Source organism: Porites lutea, chromosome 4, assembly GCF_958299795.1.
Source record: "Porites lutea chromosome 4, jaPorLute2.1, whole genome shotgun sequence".
Taxonomy (NCBI): Eukaryota; Metazoa; Cnidaria; class Anthozoa; order Scleractinia; family Poritidae; genus Porites; species Porites lutea.
Window position 1 is genome coordinate 10,972,239 of NC_133204.1, and position 11,914 is coordinate 10,984,152.

Sequence of the window (11,914 nt, forward strand, 5' to 3'; positions counted from 1 at the left end):
TCTAACTTACGGCGTACATTACGGATACAAAACGACTGCATAGTGTTACAGTTTCTGTGGAAACTGTAATCACAAAAAGGCACAAGAAAAACGACAGATATTAAAAGTAAATTTGTATGAGAAGCTTCATGCATACAAGAGACAGTTTTACCTGTCAAATCTCCGAGATCAATCCAGCTCCCCCTCTCATACGTACTGGCCACTTTTCCTCTTGATACGGAATCAGCTATTCGAGCACCGTCCTGAATATAAAACACACCAACGAAGTTAATTCTATCTCGCAATTACAGTCGGAGGTCTCATGAGATAGCATGCGGTATCCGACCTCAGTGCAAGATCGGTGTCTGAGCAAGTAACTTGCCTAATTTATAGAGAGCGGTTTTACTGTGTATCCTGACGTTATTTCTGTCCGCCCGTTCCTGATGTCAAACACAGACGATAATGGGGCGCTTAACGACGACCACCTGTTGGATGAAAGTCTGGAAGAGGGAGATTTTCTCAACGATTCTGGAGAAAGCGAAGATAAAAACATGTTGGTCTTGTCTGATCCAGGAACAGTCAATGTGTATACTGCATAAAGAAAGTTTTAGCAAATGATCAGAGCGGACTTTACTTCTGAGCTACTGAGTTTTGAAGGAGTATTGTGCACCTTTTTTATCCTTTTAAGGAAGCAATGAGGGGAGGTAAGGATGTTGTAGGCTAAGGCCCCCACCAATGAAAAGATGTCTAGCTTTTAGAAAAAACCTTTCAGCTACAAAGAAAAAAAGCACAGTTTCTTTCTTTAAATCTTCAGGTGAACCATTTTTAATATTTGACGTACATGTATGCGCCAAATTTGTAGCTTGCTACGCAGGCGCCGCTTTTGTAAGGGCAAATGGAGAAATTTCGAGGACGCGTGCGCGCGCTGTATAAACGTAACAAACAAACATTACCAAATTTGACGTTTACGTGGACCTTAAGGTGGCTCCCTAGAGTAAATTGGCCGTGCGCAGCCTGAGCACTATTATGGCGTGAGCTTTAAAATCCGCGCGACGTCCACGCAAAAATAAAGCAGACATGGCCTCTCAGTTTCGAGATATTTCCCCAAAAAACTTTATTAACTTTCTGTTGAAGCTCATCGTGCAAAACGTTTGATTAGTGTAGGTCAAACATTTATGAGAGGAGACAATGTTACACCGGTTACAAGTCACTATCCATCTCCATAAGAGAAAATTGTATGTAAAAACGAAGCAGAAATTTTCCAAAGACATCAATTCTTTCGCTTCAAAAGTAGACAAACGCAAAATAGTCGAAGTAAATGGTGAATGGAAAGTTTGAAAAGAAAACAAAGAAATAAGTACACTAACCCTAAAGATAGCAATGTTACTGTTTCCCGCCTTTGGTTCACGGTCAGTGGAAAGATCTGAAGATCGAGCCAAGCCCCGAACAACCACTGAAGAATGTCTTCACCGGCGGCGCTCCTCGGTCACTTCATTTCTCTTACATTTGATTTGATTAAGAAATTCTAGAAGTGGCTTTAAGCAAGATTACAGCAACTGTAATTTGTTTTTTGTTTTGCCGACTCTATCACATTGTTTAAAAAACTTATCAGAAGAACGGTTTCCTACTTAACTTCCATCCTTATCAAGGGAACCTTCCCATCGACGAGCCAACATCCTTGTACGTTTTCGTTTTCAAAAGTTCTTTCACGCACAAGGTGTACTAGAAAATGTTGTTGCACAACGAAAAATAATTTTTGAGTCACAGATTGACCCTTGACGAAAGCAATAGTAGGTTATCCGTCGAGAACTACAGTCTTGTACGTGCAGCTGAGGACGTGATGTACTTTTTCTTAGATCGGCGCCATCTCTTACAGCAGGCTTTTAAAGAAAGACTTCGCCGTCGAAATTATCCCAAAAGAGGAACAAGGTTGAAAAAGTATCCGGAAGTGGGCTGGCATTTGAAGATCTGCAAACAGTCGGTACAGCAGATTAAGAAATGAAGGCCTTATCGCGATCCTTGCAAAACCACCCGTTCATCTCCGATGATCGCCATCCGCACGAATAGTGACTACCACGGCTCGAATTTTGGCTACAATGGTTAAGTATTTCGAAGAAAGCATCCAGTGTTTGGTATAAAATTGAATCCGCGATCTCTCCTCTTTCAACAGCGGAGACATCACCGTAATAATACTGATAAACAGCTTTCACAATGGCTTTCGCACTTTTCGAAGAAATCACGTTTTCAGCTATGTGCGTTATGCGCATGCGAGCGTGATGGCTCGCGCGCGTATTTTGCTCATACGACCTCGAACCACGCGTGTTTTTCGGATTTTTGTGACGTCAGCGCAGTTAATTAACCGTGAATTTCTCGCGTTTCCTTCGGTAAATTTTTTTAAAAATCGCTTCATTTCTTAACAGTCGCAGTACCTTTGTACTGTCCTTTTCTTGTTAAAATCTGTAAGAGCTAAACTCCTCTATTAAGAAAAGTTACAAATTTCAAAATATTGGCGGAACCGTCTTAACGACCCCATGTTTTTTCCACTTTAAAATGTTAAGCAATATCGTTAACATAAAGTGGCAAAGTTTAAAGACATTTCACCGAGCGAAAAAAGAAATATTAAGAAAAAATGATCAAAAATGATAAAATTACTGCCTGTTTAAGGATGCGATGTTGCCATGGCAACGGCCTCAATCCAGAAAATGAAACTTGATAAAGGAGCCTTCTTACATGGATAAACTTATCGGTGAATTTCGTGAACCAAATCGCAAAGACAAAGTAACTAGATTTCCTTTTGTATCGTATGCTAGATAGCTAGGGTTATTAGTAAATATCCTAGGGAGCCACCTTAAACATGAGGCTATTATTCCAAATATCACATCCGACCGGCACTTGCCTTCAACATGGCAGGAAAACCTCCTCTTAAATCAGGAGATTTGTTGAACTCGATTTCCCTGTTAAACGGCCAACAGTGAGCTGCCTTTTTGAATATACCATCACCACCTCCCTGAACTGGAAAAAAAAAAGATTTTTAAAGGAAACGACGAACTTATATGACCTGCCTCTAACGCTTTCGGGAAGCCTCATAATAAAAGAACATTTGCTCATTTTAACTGGGTGAATAAAACTTGAAATCATTTAGTGTTTATATATATACTCTATGTGTGAATTTTTTTCGTCGCATGATTCATACTAACAGTTTTCTTTTTCGAAAAGACAAATACACTCTGCAGTGCCGGATCCAGACCCGGTGATAAGGGGGGCTTGGTCATCCAGACCCTTAGACAGCGGAGGGGAGCGGTCGCCAAAAAATTTTTTTCGGCTCTTTGGGCCTCTGTTTGGTCTAAAAATAAGGGGGTGGGTCCCCGGGCCCTTCCCCTGGATACGCCACTGCTCTGCTAGCAGAGCCTTTCTTTCACTTCCTCAAATGTGGGGTTGTTGAGAAAGATTCTGCATAAATGGAGTTAGATCTTTGTTGAGTATGCGCTGTATGTTGCTAGGACACAGTTTAGAACGACTGGAGAACTGACAATTTGACTAACAATAGACGACTGTTTAACTGTGACAATAGACGGATCGAAACGCACCAATTACTGATTACGAGTCTTCATAGCCAATAACATCACGGCTTAACTGACAGACGACCAATAACATCGCGACACAATTGACGAATCAGATCAATAACCAGAGTATAATACCATCAACTGACGTGATACAACTCACTTTGACTCTGAAGATGACTACCGCACAGGTTGTCGAAACGTCAGTCACTGTCAACAACAACAGTCCTATTCAGGACTACGTTCACCCGGACGATCAAACTCAACCTACTTTTGAAATGACTCCTGGGTTCAAACCTTTCACAGTCTAAACGTACAGTATTAAAGATGAACTTAACATCGATGCAGGCCGAAGTATGTTTCAGCTATGTTTTTAAACTAGGAATTATTTTTGAATGAATAATAAAGCGGAGGGTGTTATCCACCTCGGCCTTTGGCCTCAGTATATAACACCCTCCTCGATCTGTTTAATTCTTCATATCCCAATCAGCCTCATTCATTAATTGCTAATAAAAAATGTACCAAGGTAACTCTATGCTTTCCTTTTTAATAATAAGTTGCTAATGGCTCACCTAGTTTTCAAGTGCGTTGCATTCACACCACTCACTTGTGGCTCGAAGTCCCAGTTCAGTTGACGTCAATTTTATTATAATTACTATGAATAACGTAACAGAAAAACTGAGGAGAGCAGAAACTAAGTATCTAAAAGTAGACAGTTATATAAATTCGATCAGTGGATTCAACAGCAATTCTTTCGATACCTGGATAAAGTTCTTTGAATAGAGAGGTCTCTTGGCTAAGGACACAGTCGCAAATGAATACGTACTTTTTCCTTTTGGGCGCTTCTACTTTAACCTGTGAACAACGAACCTACTGTTACTTCAGTTTCATAGATTACACTTCAAGCACCGAGACACAACATAATTGAATACAGATGAACTGAGTACAACATAATGGTCTAGACGGGGTTTACTGTTGATTGTTCTAAACTCATTTTTTTATTATTAATACTAATAAAAATGCTCCTTTGCACTTCGCAAATTTTAGCTAACGACAGAGAGTCCCAAGAAAAATCGCAAAGCATCAAATAGCAAATAAGTATTATAATTATATCAAAAATTTTATCATCACTCTAACTGAAAAATTTATACCATGGTAATTACCTCAACCCTGCAATCTAAAACTACAAACTTAAAACGTACTAGTAATCAAGAACAAGGGGGCGGGGGGGGGGGGGGGGGGGGTGACACCTCGCAGCTAACAAAACTGATAAACCTGTGGCCTTCTTAACGCGCCCAACCAAAAAGAGATTATGTTCAGGTCAATGATTCGAATAAGTTGGTTTTGAAGAGAGGGGAAAATCGTAATACCTGAAAGAAATCCTCTCCGAGCAGAGAAGCGTATCCAACAACAAACAAATAATTTTGTCATGAAAACTTAATCCCTCGCTGAAGACTAAAGATAATGTATTTTAAAATTCATAACATTTGTTATTTTTAAGCAACTAATTACTTCTGAAATGTATCTATTGCACTTGTATGGTACGTCTTCACATGTACAGCTGTAGCGTCCATTTGATAGAGCTGAAGCCTATAGGAAGTAACTCGTACGGACCTGGGAAAAGCTGCGACCGCTTAATACCGGCCAGTTTTTCAATTAATGGAAATGATTTTTCGGGACTTAAGAAAGTGACCGCCTTAAAGAGGATGACCCCTTGATGCAGGTCTGCTTAATATAGGTTTGACTCTATGTTTCTTCTGGATTACACAGATGACGTAACTTTACATCTTGCGGCTCTAGTTTCCTCTTGAGTCTCTGACTTCAACTATTTGGTCTAAGAACAGAAGGTACAAAATGAAAAATGATTGTCGTAGCTCTTACACTGTCAAGATTCCAGTCGGACAAAATTCCTTTGTTATTTTTACGAATTTTTATCTTTGTGACGTCACCAACATCTCCTGAGTTCAGCGTAAACTGGTCAGTTCTGAAAATAAAAAGAAAATAAATGAATAACTCAATCGTTCAAATCCTTAATTTATACCTTTTAATCCTTAGATTGACATTTCTTTTTATGATATCCCCAGAACAGGCCTTTTATCACTATTAAAAGAGGGTATGAATAGAGGTACATCGATAACACTAAACACTTCATTTTTTTGGCTTTGTAACATGAAACAGACAAATTTTAGGCAATTTAACGCTAACAGTAAAAAAAACCTTGGAAGCAGGAGATTTTTCCCAGAAAGAAGCAAAAACGGCTCCAATAAGGCCAATATCAAGGAGTTTTCGGCCATTTTAAGACAATTCCGGATTATTTCAGAAGATTTCCGACGGCTATCGACGATTCCCGAATACTGTTGAAGATTTCCGAAGACTAACGAAGAGGTCCGACCATTGCCGAAGATGTCCGAAGGACCCTCCAAACACTTAACATTGTTTTCTTCGGAAACAGAAAACATTAAAAATTGGCCAATTTAACAGCAAACACTAAATATTATGGGCAAATAACACTAAACACTAAACCCTATTCAGACCCTCTTTAAAGAGGAAATTGTATACAAGTGTACTATGAGGATTCTACCTATAACTTATTTGGGTAATTCTCGTTCAAAAGGGCTGCATTCACACTAGAGGAGAGAATCCCACAACCAGTGGGAAAACGAACGGCTATTTTCGCAAGCAATGCGAAAACGAGTGATCAAAACAAAGAGGAGCAGGAACGGGAAATTCATCAGTAGAGAGAGTAAGATTGTCTCGTTTACGGTCGTTTACGACAAACGGCAATCAGTAGATTCAAGCTCAGAATTTCTCAGAATAAAAAATAAGCAGTTAAAAACTGACCAGAACGATTCTCATAGATAAAACTGGCGTGAAAACTACTCGTTTTTGAGTAGATGTAATAAACAGTAAACGAAAATTAAGGTAAAAGCTTGGTCACGTGATACAAATTGGCGTAAACGTGACCCTTTCAAGTTTCAAGTTGTCAGAAGTGACCGGCCAGGCCATTCCCGTCGTAATCTGAATTTTCCTTTTAATCAACCCTATCCAGCCAGATCAGTTAAACTCTACATAGCTGGCACGACGGAGATAGTTTTTCAGAAAAAAAAAAACTCTTGGGAAAAGCCTATTTCATTGTCAAAACGACTCAGTCTGGCAATGGTCCGCCCGGCCAGTTCTAACTTTTGGAAAGCGCTGTTAATCTCTATAACAACGTTTTGAACACACGTTGGACGTATTTGTTGCCTTGATGCGATTAATTTCTCTTTTGTTCCCGACTTAATTTTAGGCCAAGAGTAGGTTTCGGTCGACACTTGAATTTATATCTCAGCGGCATTGCAGTGAAAAAAAAAACACTTCATATATAGATCTAGCCAGACCAGCAAAGCTTCCATTGAAATTTCCATATAAAAGTGATAAACGTTTTAAAAACCGTAACCTTTAAGCCATAAAAAAGAAATCCGAAAATCTATACTTAACTTTAGGAGCCTTCCATTACCTTTTGAGTGAGGGGTTGGGTGATTTAAGAACACACCTAAAATGAAAAAAATTTTCCATCGGGCTAAAAATCTTATAGATCGTTTTCACTGTCACGCAATAAACACGGCACAAAAAAATAAATCAGAAACCGTCCAGTGGAAGAAGCCAAGAAATGAATGTTATAAAAGACTAGTATATAAACAATTCGTCCAAGTCTCAGGTCTTTTGGCCCACAGTTTCTGAGTTATTGGCCGAGACGTTTCACGCACCTTTGTAGAGGTTTGTATGGAGACGCCATATTGGTGTGCCGTTTTGGTACATTAATATGGCCGCCGGAAACCAACAAAAACATCTAGAGTTTACTTTTTCTATAAAAGCTCTTTCTTATCCTTCGAGAACTAGCACACGTGCGCATAAACGTATCTTCTAATACTTGGTTATACTGCAGAAAATCAAGAGGAGAGACTTTTTTTAACGAGACAGCATTCCTATGTTGGTGTCACGCACTGTGAAAACTCGGAAGTTCAAATTGCTGTATTTTCGAAATACAACATGCTACGGGACTGGAAACTTGTACAAAGATTTATTTTTTGTTTATCTTCAACCTGGTGTAAATAAGAATTCGCAAAACCTCGCTGTTTTGACTTTACAATTTGATGACGTCACTGGGAAAACAATCTATATTTACAAAAAAAAATAAAAACAAAGTAAATATGAATCAAATTTGATAACACTAGTAGGCTTGTACAGGAATTGTATTGTTCTGACATCACCGAACCCCCCACCCCTCCCCTTCGCGAAGTTTTGAAGGTTACTACTTCTAGGGTCAACCTTTCTGTCTAAAGGGACACTAAATGAAACATAGGGCTGATTTTTGTGTCGTTCTTATCGGTCCCGGACGAACCGTTACGTGTAAAACAGCCCTTTACGTATTTGTATTTAGTAAAATCCAACTAGTGGTCTATTATCAATGCTGCGTTCTGATTGGTTGAGCTACCACTAGGCTATATGTCATAGCCAAATAGTAGCGAAAAGCGCGGGCTTTTTGGCGGCAAAAAAGGAGTAAAGTCTACCTTAAACTAGCTAAAATTTTTTATTCTTGAAATTTTTGACCAACTAGTTGGATTTTACTATAACAATTATTCCTCTCGCCCTTATGGCCTCTCAGTCAATAGCCCATTCTGCCTTCGGCGTCATGGGCTATTGACTCAGAGCCCACTCGGGCTCGAGGAATAATTGTTAAAATGGATTTTTGAAAACCGGGTTAGCAAAAATATCAACTCATTCTACTAGTTGGCAATTTAAAACAATAAATCTCGATCAAAGGCCGATTAAAAGCCTTTATCTGACGCCGGGCAGTAAGTTAATGGTCCCTAGAAGCATTCCAACGAGTCCAAATTTAAAATGACGCAAATTTTAGAACATTTATTCAGTAATCTGACTTAGCGAAGTTTCAAACCGGTGTCATTTTAGTCCAGAAATTTTTAAGTTGAGTGAACTGCAGCGAAAGAGTGCCTCGTTAAGGCTTACATAACAACGTAAACAGTTAGCAAAACACAACTTTTTTCGCCGTATGGTAAACAACAGGATTTCGCATGGAATAGACAACAAACTGAATGAAACATAGTGCACAAATTATCACCTTCTTATCTGCCAAAATCGGCCTATGGTTCAATGCCATTAGAGCCCGCTGAAACTAGACCTAGATCCAATTTTCCAAAGTCGAGAGTTGCTTTTACAAGGTACAATCAGCTAAGCTAAACACCGACGAAACAGTATTAATGGCTGGTACAGAATATTTTGGCCAAACCGCAGTTCAACCACCCGATCACATACCTGTCAACACCATGCGGAAATCACACAATCACACACTTTCGCGGCACCGATAAGACTATCCAAAACCACGCATAATCTTCTCACGTTCAACATAAGCAAAAGATCATCGAATAACTCGGAAAACCTCATCCTATTGGCAATAAATACCTCCGGACTTTTCTCTTACACTCGTTTTATTAAAGTTCCCGGATGTAGTCTTGGCCCGGGTCAAAGTTCGCCTGCAATTTTGCTTGCACCTAATTCATTTGACTCCTAAGAGCCTGTTCCCGAGGCCAAAGACGTAGTGGTCACCTAGGAAAAGCGAACAATTTCGTACCTTTCTGTCTCAGCCCGGATCAGGGTGATTGATCCGTTTAGCCAAAAGAAACGAGAATACGATACTGGACGATGCAGACTCTGCGAATCGTAATAACTTTGTCCCATCTCAGAGCTTTACGTGATGCTCTTGACATGATGATCAGGGGCGGATCTAGGGGGGGGAGGGTGCAGGGGGTGCGCACCCCCCCCCTTCCCCCTGAGATAACCTGCGGTTGATGATGAAGCGTTTCTCAAGGTGACCAATATCTAAAAGTAAACTGCTAACCGGCACCGAAACCAGCTTTAGGCGCGCACTGATTTCAAATGACTGTCACTTGTATTAAAGAGAAAATTGTGGGTAGGGACAAAAACAAAATAGGGGGGGGGGTTAGACAGTGATTCTGTCCACATCCACTTCTACTCAAATCCCTAACCACACAAAAAACAAAAACAAACGACATAAGCATGCAAACAACAGAGTAAACAAGCTATTAGACAGGGGAAGTTGAGAAAAATTACAAAATGTTTGCTAACCCGGTTTTCATAACTCCAGGTAGATATCAATGCAAATAATGCTAACTACCTTTGTCACGGTATTATGGTATCGTTTGTTTTCTCTGAGGACAGCGGCCAAATTTATGTATGTATACTTACTTTCCCATCTCGAAATTGTTTTTTAACCTGTTGAAGAGACCACCCGTCAACTCCATCTCTTCAGAGTCACCCTTCGTGCCATAGATGGTGATGAAAACATCTGCGTCTGTCCCTGCCCCTAATTGTTTGCCGGTAGTCACCTTAACAACATACTTTTTTCCTGGAGGGAAAAAGAGCTCTAATTAGAAAATTGAAATAAGCAAGTGGTTTTGGTCCCGTAATTATCACTCATCCCAGGAGTGCTTCCAAAATCAGACCAAATTATTTCATTTCAGGCCCAAGCGTCTGTTGTTAATAGAGAGAGTTTATAGAAACTTCAAGACAACAAAAAAAATCTTACCTTCCTTCTAGTTAAAAGGGCTAAAAAAGACTATGACATTTGAACCCGAACATACTAGTCTATTGCTTATATAAGAGAGTACTAATCCTAACGGTTCTTTCGCCTTCCTCCCTGTAGAGCTATAATCCCCGAAGCCCGCTCCCTCGGTTCATTTGAAAATCAAGATGGCCGCCATTAACGGTAAGACGCGCTATATCTTGACGATCTCACGACAACGTAGGGGACTGTGAACCGTCTATTTCACAGTGTTTTCGGGCAGGCTTTTTCTCTTCTCTGTCCCCGCTCCCTCCCCCGCTCGTTTTGACTCGCTCCATTTCCTCCTCAATTTTGGAGTTACAACGCGGTGCTTTCGCGAGCAAAAACATTTCCGCGCCCGAAGAAAACGCCTGCAACTGCAGGCTATGAGATAGGGAGAGGGCATAACCTCCTTTGTTAAAAATAACCGTGATAGCTTTTTGGTGGAAAAAAAAGGACAATGAAGTGTTCCAGGGTGTCTAGTTTTTGAGAATTTTTGAAAAAAACTTAGTCTTGTCCTCGTCCTCGTCCTATTGCGACGGAAAAATGTAAATTGACTTATTATATGGATGATAATTGGAATGGTCGGGTCCATACTTACCCAAAGTGGTTCCAGCTAGCACCAGAAAGAAAATGTGTATCATGAGGGCCATGGTCCGGCCTCAACACCTTTAAAAATGACAAAATGCTTTTTACCTCCGGCAAATCAAAAAATGCATTGTGCCCCACTGTTGTAAGTGTTGTTCTTATATATATTAATATTATCATTCTATGAAAAGAAAATCTTGATTACATGATATTTTGTCTCTCAATGGTCACTTTTTATGTCGATCGTACCGTTTCAATCGCTTACGGCTGTTGTTTTTTCTACAGGACACAAAACAGCTTCTAGAGCGAACAATCGATTTTCAAAGTCGAAGAAGACCACGAGAAGCGAAGTATACGAACCAAGTAAAAGGCGCGGTGATGCTACCAAAAATCTCCTACAGTCAACCATCTTCTCATGACCGTCAGCAGTAAAACCTCAAAACGTGAGACAAACGATAAGCTAAGCTATGATGCCTACGTCTTGTCTTTAACCTTTTTTTGGCCGCGATCGAAAGCCCACCATGTATTATTAGTATCATTATAACCATCAAATCCGTTTTTTTGTCTCCTAGGAACACTTATACTATCATTATTATTATCACTATCATTATCATATGAAGGAAGATCATAGCAGTTATGTACACAACTTTAGCGTTTGCGAAAAGAAGGCGTGAAAAAAATTCAGGCTTCTACGCGATTCGAACCCTTGACCTCTACGATACCGGTGCAGCGCTCTACCAATTAAACTAACAAGCCAACTGGGAGCAGGTCATTGAATAGGCCATTTCACCGCGCCTTTGCATCAAAACGAGGTTAAGTGCTCAGCCTTTGATATGGAAATGATTTTTCATTCTCATGCAAATAAAACTCATCTTCACAAGAAATTTTGTGTACTTGGCCTCGTTTTGAAAATGAAGGTTCTTGGAACTCAGAAGTGGCCTATTGGTTCGTTATAAACCCGTGAAAGGAGGATGATGAAGTTATGAATATATGAAAATTATATATGTGAACTGCGGAGTGAAGAATTATATGAAGGAAGATCATCGCCGTTATGTACGCAACTTTTGCAGTTGCAAAACAAAGCCTGAAAAAAATTCAGGCTTATACGGGATTCGAACCGTTGACCTCAGCGATCATATAATTGTTTACCCCGCAGTTCACATATATG

At 39.9% G+C, this 11,914-nt stretch overlaps 1 protein-coding gene across 1 annotated transcript in view; it reads right to left on the reverse strand.

Moving 5' to 3' along the window:
* Positions 1-9,859, reverse strand: part of LOC140934183 (uncharacterized) — a 30,719-nt gene extending 20,860 nt beyond the window's left edge. Inside the window, exons 1-5 of the mRNA XM_073383854.1 lie at positions 9,804-9,859; positions 5,421-5,523; positions 4,301-4,394; positions 2,876-2,991; positions 152-242 (exon numbers count right to left, since the gene is read on the reverse strand). Of these exons, the coding sequence (XP_073239955.1) occupies positions 152-242; positions 2,876-2,991; positions 4,301-4,394; positions 5,421-5,523; positions 9,804-9,859 (460 nt within the window). The remainder of the gene's footprint in view (positions 1-151; positions 243-2,875; positions 2,992-4,300; positions 4,395-5,420; positions 5,524-9,803) is intronic.
* Positions 9,860-11,914: the final 2,055 nt, after the last annotated feature.